This window comes from Mesoplodon densirostris, chromosome X (assembly GCF_025265405.1).
Source record: "Mesoplodon densirostris isolate mMesDen1 chromosome X, mMesDen1 primary haplotype, whole genome shotgun sequence".
Classification (NCBI taxonomy): Eukaryota; Metazoa; Chordata; class Mammalia; order Artiodactyla; family Ziphiidae; genus Mesoplodon; species Mesoplodon densirostris.
Window position 1 is genome coordinate 26,844,457 of NC_082681.1, and position 13,351 is coordinate 26,857,807.

The 13,351-nt window shown below is 40.3% G+C and overlaps 1 protein-coding gene across 1 annotated transcript; it reads right to left on the bottom strand.

Annotated features, from left to right (window-relative positions):
- Positions 1–558: 558 nt before the first annotated feature.
- PRR32 (proline rich 32) lies at positions 559–2,494 on the bottom strand. The gene is made up of 2 exons (XM_060086236.1): positions 2,475–2,494; positions 559–1,435 (listed from the first exon to the last, which is right to left on the bottom strand). Exons 1-2 carry the CDS (start codon positions 2,492–2,494, stop codon positions 559–561), a joined length of 897 nt encoding a protein of 298 aa, XP_059942219.1.
- Between the last annotated feature and the right edge of the window lie 10,857 nt (positions 2,495–13,351).

Here is a 13,351-nt window from a genome sequence, read left to right on the forward strand (position 1 = left end):
CCTAACTTTTCAGCCTGGTTCTGCCTCTAACTGGCTGTGAAATGTTGGCTCTGTTACTCTCACCTCAGTCTCATCTGACTACTTTTAGTGTTTGGGCATTTTTCTCTATTATCTGGATTTGGGTCTACCTCCTGGACCTTATCTTCATTCACCCATCCTGCACTGAGCAACCCCCATAGCCTTAGGTAGGTAGCAAGCAATTCCCCACCCCGGACTCGCCAAGTCTAACAAGAACCCAATGCCCCCTCCCCACAATCACAGCTGCAAGCCATTGGTAGGGTTTCAACGAAGCTACTTACAAAACCCTGGCACATTACTGCTTTCATTTTCTTCAAAGTAGAAAACAAAATCCAAGGCTTCAGCTCCAAAAGTGGCATTTTTAAAAATAATTCACACTATTTCAAAGTTTAGAGCTTTTATTGAATTTCCAAGTATGTAAGGCACATTAGTGCTAAACAGGCTGCAAGAGGGTAGGGGGTTTCAAATATAAAAACATAAATGAGTAACTTTCACCTCTTTTCCCAAGCGTTTTTTTCCCCCTCCTTCCTTTTTTTGCCATCAGTTGTTCTCTCTGTTTGAGGATGCAGGAGCCAGCATTCCCCAGGAAGGGAAATTGGCAAAATAGGAAGGCAGTGGAGGAGCAAATACCGGGGGAGGAGCAAAAGCCATAGGCACAGCGAGAAATGGATTGAAACTTGGAGGTCGAGGAGGGATGAAGCAATGAGCAGGAGCGCAAGAAGGTAAACCTGGAGGGCTGGACGACAAGGGCACAGGCCTTGGCCAGTTCTCCACGGGGTGCCGCGGGCCTCCCAGTAGGAAAGAAACCTGAGCCAACCTTTCCTTGCAGGTCACTCTCGTACTTCCTGGAGGCACCTCCATCATTATCCCTGATCTAAGGGTGGGAATGGGTGGCGGGCCTCTTACTTGAGAGCCCCTGGCTGGAAAGAATCCTTGACCCCTTGGCAAAGCCACATATAACCTTGTGTTACTGCCACCTCTCTCAGTGCCCCCATGGCTGACCCTCGTGCCCCCCACCATCAGTGCGGGAGGGCCACCAGAGAATTCCCGGGACACATGAATAGAATCCTGTCCCCTCTGCCTCTGGCCTGCCAGCCCCTCAGAGCTATTTACTTCTGCTGTTGCTAGGGTCTCTTCCGCAACAGCAGGTGGTGGCTCATAGGGGGGTTTGAGAGCTCTCGAACCGTCGACAGGAATGCAGGATCCTGTTCTCTCTGAGAGACACTCCAGTTGCTCTCTTGCCAGATCGGTCAGTACATTGAAGGGAGGTCTCAGGGGGATGCGAGGGAGGCCCCAGGACTCCACATCGTCCTTCTGCATGGAGTTCGGGCACTGGAGGGGCACGCCGGGGCGCAGCTCCGGGGTCCCGTGTTCATCGGCAGCTACTGCTGTGGGTGAAGGGGCGTGCCCTCCAAGGCTTGTCAAAACAGAAATAAATAGGTTAATAAAAATGAAAATGCTGGGCTTCCCTGGTGGCGCAGTGGTTGAGAGTCCGCCTGCCGATGCAGGGGACGCGGGTTCGTGCCCCGGTCCGGGAAGATTCCACATGCCGCGGAGCGGCTGGGCCCGTGAGCCATGGCCACTGAGCCTGTGTGTCCGGAGCCTGTGCTCCGCAACGGGAGAGGCCACAACAGGGAGCAGCCCGTGTACCACAAAAAAAAAAAAAAAAAATGCGGTGACCAGAAAATATCTGAAATATGTGATTGATCGAATTCTCTGGAATACACGGTGGGAAAAGGGAGAGCCCGATCTCCTCCTAGGTGTAGTCAGCAAACACTTCTACGATTCACTTGCCCTTCACCAGGCGGCCTCTTTGGCATTAGGCTTTGTGGTTTCCCTTTATGGCTGACCTGTGGCTCCACCCGGTTCCCCATATTCCCACCTCCTCAAGGCAACAAGGCAGCCTAGAAGACTCAGATAGCTTCCTTAAAAGCTGCAGTGCGCAGGCACGCTAGATAAACACCAGCTCTTTCAGTCCCAGTAGGATCTATTATCCACTGAACCCGTCATTTAGATTCTGGGAGGAGTGCCCTGGAAAGTCTTATGAGGGAAAACCTTTTTTTTTTTTTTTTTTTTTTTTTCTCCACAGAAGCTGAAGAAAGGTTAGTTATGCTAACAAACTCTTCAGTTTATTTCTCTTTCATGAAGCATCATTCAACATTTATACCAACTTTTGTTAAATTTTTTTCATTCAACCTATACCACACCCTAGAGTAAGAATTTCCTCATATTTAAATCCCACAATTTAGACTAAGGATTTGCAACTTCAAAACTACATTTAAAACTCCAGTATTCTTAGTACCTGAATTTATGTCCTTCACGCCTTTGTCTCTGATCCCCTTCCGCATCCTTCGCAACCCCCTCCTCCCTGTTGTCCGTGTCACACTCACACAGGACAACAATTCAAATTGCCTTTTACCTTCAACTTAAACAGTTGTACACAGTTTTGTACTTACACATTTTCAGTAAAAGCCATGGAGAAATTTGATCACCAAAGCCTTCTTGAGGTGATGGAGAAAACCAGCTGAACGCCCACACCAAGACAACTCAGTCTGGAGAAAAGACTGGTGCTTCTGCTTTAGAGCAGCTTGGCAGGTCGAATGAAGCCAGGGACCAACTGCTTCTTTCTAGATTTGGAGTCCTCTTTATGAGGTTACCAGTTGCTAGGGAAGGGAGGGAGAAAAGGAGCCGGGAGGAGGGGGGGGATAAATCTGTGACACTCCTCTGAAGCTAAATGTATGATTCCTTTTTGCACAGTAGTAGATGAACTTAAAGGCATTCGCTACATTAACCCTGTTGCAGTCCAGTTAGAAAGACAAATCATCAAGACAATTTTAGAAGAATCATGGTGGCATGGTCTTTTGTTAAGAGTTATTTCTGAAGTTTTATTTAGAAAAGGTAGTTGTCAAACCTCCTCTTCCAGGGTGGAATTACAAACATTGAGCAGAGTACCATGCCTAATCTTGTAATTTAAACTTCCAGTTTAGGGGATGTATATTATTAACTTGGTGGAGAACAGACTTTGGGGGGTTAAATTGCTTTGCAATCTGAGTCTCATTTGTGAAGATGAAACAAGAATAGCACTATAAAAAATATCCCTCCAAGAATCATATTGGCTTTTACTTTTTAGCCCCTCAATTTGAAATTCTTCCCTTCATCCTACCTTCTAGTTTATTGGCTCAGTAGGTTGTATGTGTGTGTGTGTGTATGTGTGTGTGTGTGTATATACACATATTTCCCAGAATAGAGCTCTGGAAACTTCCCTGCAAGTGAGAGGGGAAATAAAAGGCATAGTAGATAACATCAATTTACAAATATTAGCTCAGATTTTGCCTTGTAACTTTTTGCATAAGGCACTTTCTGTTCTTCCAGTTTAAATTTCTTCCCCCTCCCTACCTTAAGCAAGTATACTTCCTCAGCTTTTATTTTCTGCCAACGATCTACAGATTAATGGCTCTGAAATTATGACAGCCATCCCCTGATCTAAGATTACTAATCTTGCTCTAGGATAAAGCCAAAAACTTGGCCCACTTCCTTAAATTCATCTAAGATTTGTGCTGTTCAGACTAGACTTCAAATACCTTAAAATAACTTTCTTTATTCCCAATATCAGAATATGCTGTATATGCTATTACATTTCAACATTTCAACAGATATATATATATATATATATATTTCAATTTATATGTGGAATGTGTGTGCGCGAGCATGTGTGTGTGCAGTGGGTAGGTACAAGATACTAACGCAAAGAAATGGTCACTGCTGTGAAGCAACAGACTCATAATAGAAATGACCTTTTGGGTCTCTAAGTCCACATCTTCCTGCCAGGGTGCCTTGTCCCTGTCTATACACTGTCGAGTTTTCTTTATCTCATTGAAAGATGAAAGCGGCATGTTTCCAAAACTTCTCCCAGAGGAATCTGTTCCCTTGCCTATCATGGCTCACTGTTAAGAAATATCTTGATTCTCCAGCTTCAGTTTCTATTTTTCTTTAGTTTATTATTTACTTGTCCTTATGTAAAAGAAAAGTTATTATTAGCAACATAATTGTGGTAGAGCCTTAAAGCCCTTTTAACACTTGCCATATCAGAGGGAATAATGAAACTTGGGTTAATGCCTGCTAATAGTTGGTAAGTCGTATTTATATAGTTTATATTTGAAAGCTTGCATTTTTTTCTGAATAATGGCAAGGATTCCCCAGGAAACCGTTTTATGACTATCAAACTATTGCAATAATTGGCTGTTTTTAGCTAGAAATGCCTATTTAGTCAAGTGTCACCTTAATTGGATTACGTGAGAGTGAAATGTAATATAGACAGCAAATAGCTGGGCATAGTGACAAAGCCAATGACACCTTAGAATTTTCCAAAACCATAATAGGTATTATAAATTTATGGATTCTAGCTCAGATTTTGCCTTGCAACTTGTTTGCTTTTGTGCAATGAATGTTTGTTGAATACCTACTGCATGCATTCACTATTTGGTTTAGTGTGGATTATACCACAAAAGTTAAATATGCAACTGGTAGTGACTTCAAGAAATATTCAAACTTTCTGGTGGGAGAGAACAACATCTATAAAAGAAGAATGCAGTAAGAAAGAATAGACACAGACTATTAGCTTTCATTTTCCACAATGGAAATTCAGAAGAAGAAGCTATAATTTTAGGCAAAAGTAGTTGTGAAATATTTCATGTGGGGTTGGGGCTTGAGTTGTGTTTTGAAGGGTGGGTGCAATATTCCATGTCAAGAACAGGTATGGAGGGGACTTCCCTAGTGGTCTAGTGGTTGAGAATCTGCCTTCCAATGCAGGGGATGTGGTTCAATCCCTGGCTGGGGAACTAAGATCCCAGATGTTGTGGGGCAACTAAGCCCACGTGCCACAACTACAGAGCCCATGCGCTCTGGAGCTCACGCTCCACAACTAGAGAGAAGCCCGTGTGCCGAAACCAAAGATCCCGCGTGCTGCAATTAAGACCCAATGCAGCCAAAAATAAATTTTAAAAAAGAAGAAGAAAAAGAACAGGTATGGAGGTAGGAATGAAGGGGAAATTTTGGAATTTTTAATCCAAACTGGGCTCATATTTGGCAGAAATAGAAGTTTAAAGAGCCAATTGGACCCTCTAGAGATAGTAAGATCAGCCAGATAACTAGTAAAGTTGTACCCAGCAGGGAATATTTGAAGGCACTCAGATTTTATAGTTAAAAATAAAACTAGAATCATCTCAAAACCTACTTTTTGACACAAAGCTATTAGCTGCTTCAATTATCCACTGAGCTCTGAAAATGAAGTAATAAAGTGTATACTTTTTGTTGTTGTTTCTTTGAATAACTGTTTTGGGGAGGAAAAAATGGGTAATGGAAGTTGAGGATTTGCCAAAAAGTAGCTTAGCTGTGAAAGTAGTTAAGCTATAAATGCCTTTCATTACCTATGGCCTCTAATTTCATGACACAGCTCCAGATATCACTCTCATATCTCTCAAAAGGTTTTGAGGACTTTATTGAAATGCTAAGTAAGAACCATATAAAGAGATATATTTACATTTGCCCAGCAATTACTAGGTCATTAAAAATGTGGTTGTACTGCCAAAATGATGTTGTTGGTTGTTTTTCAAAGAAATTTTGCAGATGCTTAAGTACAGGCAAAGTATCATTTAAAATACATCCTTTCTTTTTTGCTAAAAAAAGAATCCAGGAGGTAGAGACATAAGGATGATTTTCTCTCTTTCCATCAGGCTAATAAGAAGGTGATGAAGAGATTGTCATGCTGATCCCTAGGGAGACAGTTGTCAAAAGATCTCATCCATTAACTCTCTTTCAAAATGTAATGTAGCTATGCCTGTGGAAAGCTCTCAGTTTAGGATGTCTAAAAGTACCTCTAGAAGATAGACCAGATATTTTTAAGGGTGTGTTGCTATTTAATTCAGTGTATTAAGAAGCATGAGATTAATGAAGACATGGTACTACCCCAGAATGGGCCAGACAGAAATATTCAGTTGCACAACTATAGGCAGTACTCCTGTCCTCTCTGCCACCAGCTGTCCTGCAAACTCTATGTGGTAAATGACAAGGGTGAACAGGTGAGAGTGTGGTTATTTCACTACCCGTACTGGCAAAAGCAACTAACGACGCATGCCTCACTGTTGGACCTATGTGTATGAAGATCAATAGACCATTATTGCTTTTCTCAAGTTCTTTGCTCCAGACTTTAAAAAAATTTTTTTAAACAGGTAATTTATGGCAATGACTCCAAAACAGATTATTTTCTTATAGAAATCAGAAGCTATCAGAAATTCCTTCAACAGATCACTCTAATTTTTCTTGATCTCCTGAGAGTCAGAACTAGAAATTAAGTAACAGCTGGGCAAGGCAGATGAGAAAAATGAAGAAGGAAAAGGAAACTGAGATTTTTTTTTTTACTACTTACTCTATGCCAGATATTTAATACATTTCGTCTCATTTAATATTCAGAGCCAACATTTAAGGCCGTTACTATTATTATATCTATTTTATGGATGACGATAAAGACAGGGAGAAGTTTAAGTAGTTTTTTCCAAGGTCCTACAACTAGTAAACAGCAGACAATATTGAGACACAGACAATCTGACACCAGAGCCCGTATTTCTTTCATTCAGCCACGTGGCCTCCTGACTGTAGTTCTAGGTGAATCACATAGGTGGCTCAGATCAAAACATCTGATCCAGATGTGATCCAGATGTGTACCAGATCCGAGTTTAGTTTATTTAATGCATGTACTCACTGACACTCATCCTAATATAGTTCTGCAATGAAGAAATCATACAAACTGCAATGCATCTCAGAAAGCCTGCCCATGCAGGAATGTAGCAAGTGACTGAAGATTAGGCATTTGGTGGCAGTCCAGCAAGAGGATGAGGACTAAAAGTCCTCTCATGGATCGAATAGGGTTGGTGACAGAGAAAAGAACTTAGTCATAGGACAGCACTGAGTGATCATTACTAATGAATTAATTTTAATATGTGCTCAGTATGACCAGTATTAAAATTAAATTGATTTTGAGTTTTTGAACTGCAGGTATAGGGTTGCTCAGACTATTTCTATATCACTAAGGTGGGACTGAGCTTATAATCATGATTAGCTCATCCATCTTCCAGTATTGGAGCAAGTGGGAGAATATAGAGTTAATTGTGTGTGTGTCTTGGGTGAAGTGGGGGTGGGGATAGTTGAGTTGTCCAAGTGAGCTATTAATGATAACTCTGGAGAATACCTTTCTGAATTAGGGAAACATATTAATTAAAAAATAAAATTAATGTATTTTATGTTCACATTGATATATATTATAAATTAAGATATAAACATGGACTAATAAGTAAAATGAGGAAAGTTAATGAAAAAAGTTGTTTTACAGTAACCCATTAAACCATAAGTTTATAACAATTAGATACACACACACACACACACATGCAAGGGAATTGAAGGCATACTTAATTTCTTGAGCACTAAGTTTAAAAAACAAAAACTATTTTAGATTAGTTTCTTCTTGCTTATAATTAAGACTGTAAATTCATGCTGAAAACATTTTATCAAGCTTTATTAAAAATGAATCATATGTGCCAACTTTTGAAGGGCTTTGGTTCTGGAATCAGAGGAACACAGACCTGGGTTCAAATCTCAGCTTTACTACTTACTGGCTTTGTGACCTTGGGCAGGTTGCTTAACTTCTCTGAACCTCATTCTCCTCATTTGTGAAGTAGGATTATAGAGAGAATTATATTAAAGCGTGTGTGAAAAGTGACTGTTACAAACTAGGTGATTAAAATATAATCCCTTTCCTTGTGCATATTTGACTCAGCTTTCTTATATGTAAAATGGGGGTGATGATGCCTCTTACCTATTTCAGGGCTGTTGAGGAAATTAAATAGGATAATTATATGAAATCACTTTGCAATCTGTAAATCACTGTACATATGTTAGGTTAATAAAACCATGGGTTATATTTCAGGGGCAAGAAGATTTGGGGACACATTTTAAATATCACTGTGTAGGTAGCCACCTATTTCACCTACCCATAAGGCTGTTCTTCATTTCCTGAATCATTAAGGTGGGGAGGATTAACCACAGTATTAAAAAAAAAAAACATGGTGTAAAATGCTTTAAATGTTTCAATTGGTGCTACATAAATCTCACCCATTGTTGTTTTTAATGTGGTAGCTGTGTTAGAATAAAGAGTCTGCATTTTTGTATTTGACTATATACTTAATTAGATTTCAGAATCTTGTGTTGCACAGCAGGAATCACTGAAAACCCCTGTGATGATTAGAATGAAAGCCTTTAAAAAAAAAAAGAAAAGAAGGGCCTCCCTGGTGGCGCAAGTGGTTGAGAGTCCGCCTGCCGATGCAGGGGATACAGGTTCGTGCCCCGGTCTGGGAGGATCCCATATGCCGCGGAGCGGCTGGGCCCGTGAGCCATGGCCGCTGAGCCTGCGCGTCCGGAGCCTGTGCTCCGCAACGGGGGAGGCCACAACAGTGAGAGGCCCGCATACCGCATAAAAAAAAAAAAAAAAAGAAGAAGGTTGCTTGGTTTCCTGATAGTGCAGATTTGATTTACTGATTCTCGGAATGATTTGCTACTTTAGAGAAAAAATAGGAACCACAGATATAAATAAGTTCATAGGTCACCTGAAATATGCAATAGCCCATATCTCCACTTGCTCTGGTTTGGCCATATGCAGAATGACCCAGTGCCTCTGGAAGGGTTCATCACTTTGTTTCAGATAGGACTATAGAGCTGTTGAAACTTTAATGCCTGAGTGAGATTCCTCCATTATCTTCTAGTAATCTTAGAAGAGACAATTTCCCATTGCCTGGCCCTCCAGAGTCTGATCTTTTCTTCTGATGAACTCTTCCCCTGAATAAACGCACTTATCAATTCATTTCTCTAAAAGCTGAAAGTGGAGGATCTGGGGATCTTATTGAAATAGCAGGTTCGCAGGCTCCACCTCTAAGATTCTGATTTAGCTGATCTGTAGTGAAGTACAGTTATCTGCAGTTTAAATCCTTAATGATTCTGATGTGGGGTTCTTTGGATCACAATAGAGAAATACCGACTAGATGGTCTTTTAGCCTTGAAGCCTAGCTTTTTGAGGAAGAATCCAGCCTTCAAGTGGATACTCTTTTTCTATAGGTCTAACCAACTGACTACAGGAGCACTAGAACATAAAACCCTTTTGACCATACCCCATGCCTTCAGTTCCTTTTTGTTTCATAAACCTCCAAATACCATGATTAGTTTTGAACAGATGTGTTGAGTTTAGTTCATCTAGAGCAGCAATTCTGAGTGTGGTCTGGGGAAAACTCGGGTCCCCAAGATCCTTTCCAAAAGTCCACAAGGTCAAAATATTTTCATCATTGTATGAAGGCATTATTTGCTTTTTTCACTCTCATTCTCTCACTAGTGTACAGTGGAGTTTTCCAGAGGCTTCTTGATATGTGATGTCATTGCTTTGAGATTAATGAAACCTGTGGTTCTATATCCTGGGTTTTAAAACTTTTTCAGTTTTAATTTCTAATATGGTAATTATTGATAGATGTAACCCACCAAAACAAAAACTCTTTGGAGTCCTGAATAATTTTTAAGAGTGTGAAGTGGTCCTAGACCAAAAAGTTTTAGGACTTCTGTCCTATGTAACCAAACATAGTTTTAAAATGTGCATCAGTTAATGTAAACTGATGAAGTTGTTACCAAATCTCAAGGAAATCTCAAACCTGATTAAAATATTCAGATTCCTATTTTTTTGCCTCCTCTTATAAATTCTTAAGGTAGAAATGTTAGGTAGTTAGTCAGACATTAGCAGCAAGGAGGTGACAGTGGTGAGAAAGACAAGAAAGAGCAGTCAAGTTATACCCAACCATCTGGGGACTCTCCCCTGACCCCACCCAGAACAGGTGAAACTATGGTCGTGTGGTGGGCAGCATCTCCTGATAAAGAGGGGCACAGTAACACGAGGGAACCTCCCCAGGATGCACATGCCCAGAACAGAAAGGTGTATAACCTATAGTAAACACAAACTCATTATATAATCATTATAATAAAATCTACATAGAGAAGGATGTGCTCTCACTGCCTCTTGTGAGAGCACTGGAATCACAACTAACTGCTGAACAATCATTGACAGGAAGACACTGGAACTCACCAAAAAAGATACCCTATATCCAAAGACAAAGGAGAAGCGACAAATAGATGGTAGGAGGGGCGCAATCACAATAAAATCAAATCCCATAACTGCTGGGTGGGTGACTCACAAACTGGAGAACACTTATACCACAGAAGTCCACCCACTGGAGTGAAGGTTCTGAGCCCCATGTCAGGCTTCCCAACCTGGGAGTCCAGCAATGGGAGGAGGAATTCCTAGAGAATCAGACTTTGAAGGCTAGCGGGATTTGATTGCTGAACTCTGACAGGACTGGGGAAAACAGATACTCCACTCTAGGAAGGCAAACACAAAGTAGTGTGTGCACTACGACCCAGGGGAAGGAGCAGTGACCCCACAGGAGACTGAACCAGAACTACAGCCTAGTGTTGGAGGGTCTCCTGCAGAGGATGGGGGGGCTGTGACTCACCATGGGGATGAGGACACTGACAGCAGAAGTTCTGGGAGGTGCTCCTTGGAATGGGCACTCCCAGGGTCCACAATTCAGCCCACCAAAGAGCTGGTAGCTCCAGTGCTGGGTGGCCTCAGGCCAAAAAACTAACAAGGAAGGAACCTAGCCCCACCCATCAGCAGACAAGCAGATTAAAGTTTTACTGAGCTCTGCCCACCACAGCAACAGCCAGCTCTACCCATCACCAGTCCCTCCCATCAGGAAACTTGCACAAGTCTCTTAGATAGCCTCATCCACCAGATGGCAGACAGCAGGAGCAAGAAGAATAACAATTCTTCAGCCTGTAGAACAGAAACCACATTCACAGAAAGATAGACAAAATGAAAAGGCAGAGGACTATATACCAGATGAAGGAACAAGATAAAACCCTAGAAAAACAACTAAATGAAGTGGACATAGGCAATCTTCCAGGAAAATAATTCAGAATAATGATAGTGAAGATGACCCAGGATCTCAGAAAAAGTATGGAGGCAAAGAATAGAAGATGCAAGAAATGTTTAACAAAGACCTAGAAGAATTAAAGAACAAACACCTAGAAGAATTAAAGAACAAACACCTAGAAGAATTAAAGAACAAACAAACAGAGATGAACAATACAGTAACTGACATGAAAAATACACTAGAAGGAATCAATAGCAGAATAACTGAGGCAGAAGAAAGGATAAGTGACCTGGAAGACAGAATGGTGGAATTCACAGCTGTGGAACAGAATAAAGAAAAAAGAATGAAAAGACATGAAGACAGCCTAAGAGACCTCTGGGACAACATTAAATGCAATAACATTCTCATTATAGGGGTTCCAGAAGGAGAAGGGAGAGAGAAAAGACCTGAGAAAATATTTGAACAGATTATAGTCGAAAACTTCCCTAACATGGGAAAGGAAATAGCCACCCAAGTCCAGGAAGTGCAGAGAGTCCCATATAGGATAAACGCAAGGAGAAACATGCCAAGACACATAGTAATCAAACTGGCAAAAAATTTTAAAGAAGAAAAATTATTGAAAGCAGCAAGGGAAAAATAACAAATAACATACAAGGGCACTCCCATAAGGTTTACTGATGATTTCTTAGCAGAAACTCTACAAACCAGAAGGGAGTGGCATGACATATTTAAAGTGATGATAGGGAAGAACCTACAACAAAGATTACTCTACTTGGCAAGGATCTCATTCAGATTCGATGGAGAAATCAAAAGCTTTACAGACAAGCAAAAGCTAAGAGAATTCCAGGCCACAAAACCAGCTCTACAACAAATGCTAAAGGAACTTCACTAAGTGGGAAACACAAGAGAAGAAAAGGACCTATAAAAACAAACCCATAACAATTAAGAAAATGGTAATAGGAACTTAATATTGATAATTACCTTAAAAGTGAATAGATTAAATGCTTCAACAAAAAGACACAGGCTTGCTAAATGGATACAAAAACAAGACCCATATATATGCTGTCTACAAGAGAACCACTTCAGACCTAGGGACACATACAGACTGAAAGTGAGGGGATGGTAAAAGATATTCCATGCAAATAGAAATCAAAAGAAAGCTGGAGTAGCAATAATCATATCAGATAAAATAAACTTTAAAATAAAGAATGTTACAAAAGACAAGGAAGGATGCTACATAATGATCAAGGGATCAATCCAAGAAGAAGATATAACAATTATAAATATATATGCACCCAACATAGGAGCACCTCAATACATAAGGCACTGCTAACAGCTATAAAAGAGGAAATCAAGGGTAAAACAATAATAGTGGGAGACTTTAACACCTCACTTACACCAATCGACAGATGATCCAAACAGAAAATTAATAAGGAAACACAAGCGTTAAATGACACAATAGACCAGATAGATTTAATTGATATTTATAGGGCATTCCCTCCAAAAACAGCTGATTACACTTTGTTCTCAACTGTGCATGGAACATTCTCCAGGGTAGATCACATTTTCGGTCACAAATCAAGCCTCAGTAAATTTAAGAAAACTGAAATCATATCAAGCGTCTTTACTGACCACAATGTTATGAGATTAGAAATCAATTACAGGGAAAAAAACGTAAAAAACACAAACACATGGAGGCTAAACAATATGCTACTAAATAACCAAGAGATCACTGAAGAAATCAAAGAGGAAATCAAAAAATACCTAGACCCAACTTACAATGAAAACACGATGATCCAAAACCCAGGGGATGCAACAAAAGCAGTTCTAAGAGGGAAGTTTATAGCAATACAAGCCTACCTCAAGAAACAAGAAGAATCTCAGAGAAACAGTCTAACCTTACACGTAAAGGAACTAGAGAAAGAAGAACAACCAAAACCCAAAGTTAGCAGAAGGAAAGAAATCATAAAGATCAGAGCAGAAATAAATGAAATAGAAACAAAGAAAACAATAACAAAGATCAATAAAACTAAAAGCTGGTTCTTTGAGAAGATATACGAAATTGATAAACTATTAGTCAGACTCATCAAGAAACAGAGGGAGAGGACTCAAATTAATAAAATTAGAAATGAAAAAGAAGTTACAACAGACACGCAGAAATACAAAGCATCCTAAGAGACTACTACAAGCACCTCTATGCCAATAAAATGGACAACCTGGAAGAAATGGACAAATTCTTAGAAAAGTATAACCTTCCAAGATAGAACCAGGAAGAATTAGAAAATATGAACAGGCTAATCACAAGTAATGAAACT

What these genes read in the sequence shown, in the direction of transcription:
- PRR32 (XM_060086236.1), bottom strand. Translation starts at nt 2,494, where the DNA reads ATGGCTTTTACTGAAAATGT. An exon ending in ATGGCTTTTACTGAAAATGT is followed by an intron (nt 1,436 to 2,474) that starts GTAAGTACAAAA and finishes TGTTTTGACAAG; the next exon opens with CCTTGGAGGGCACGCCCCTT.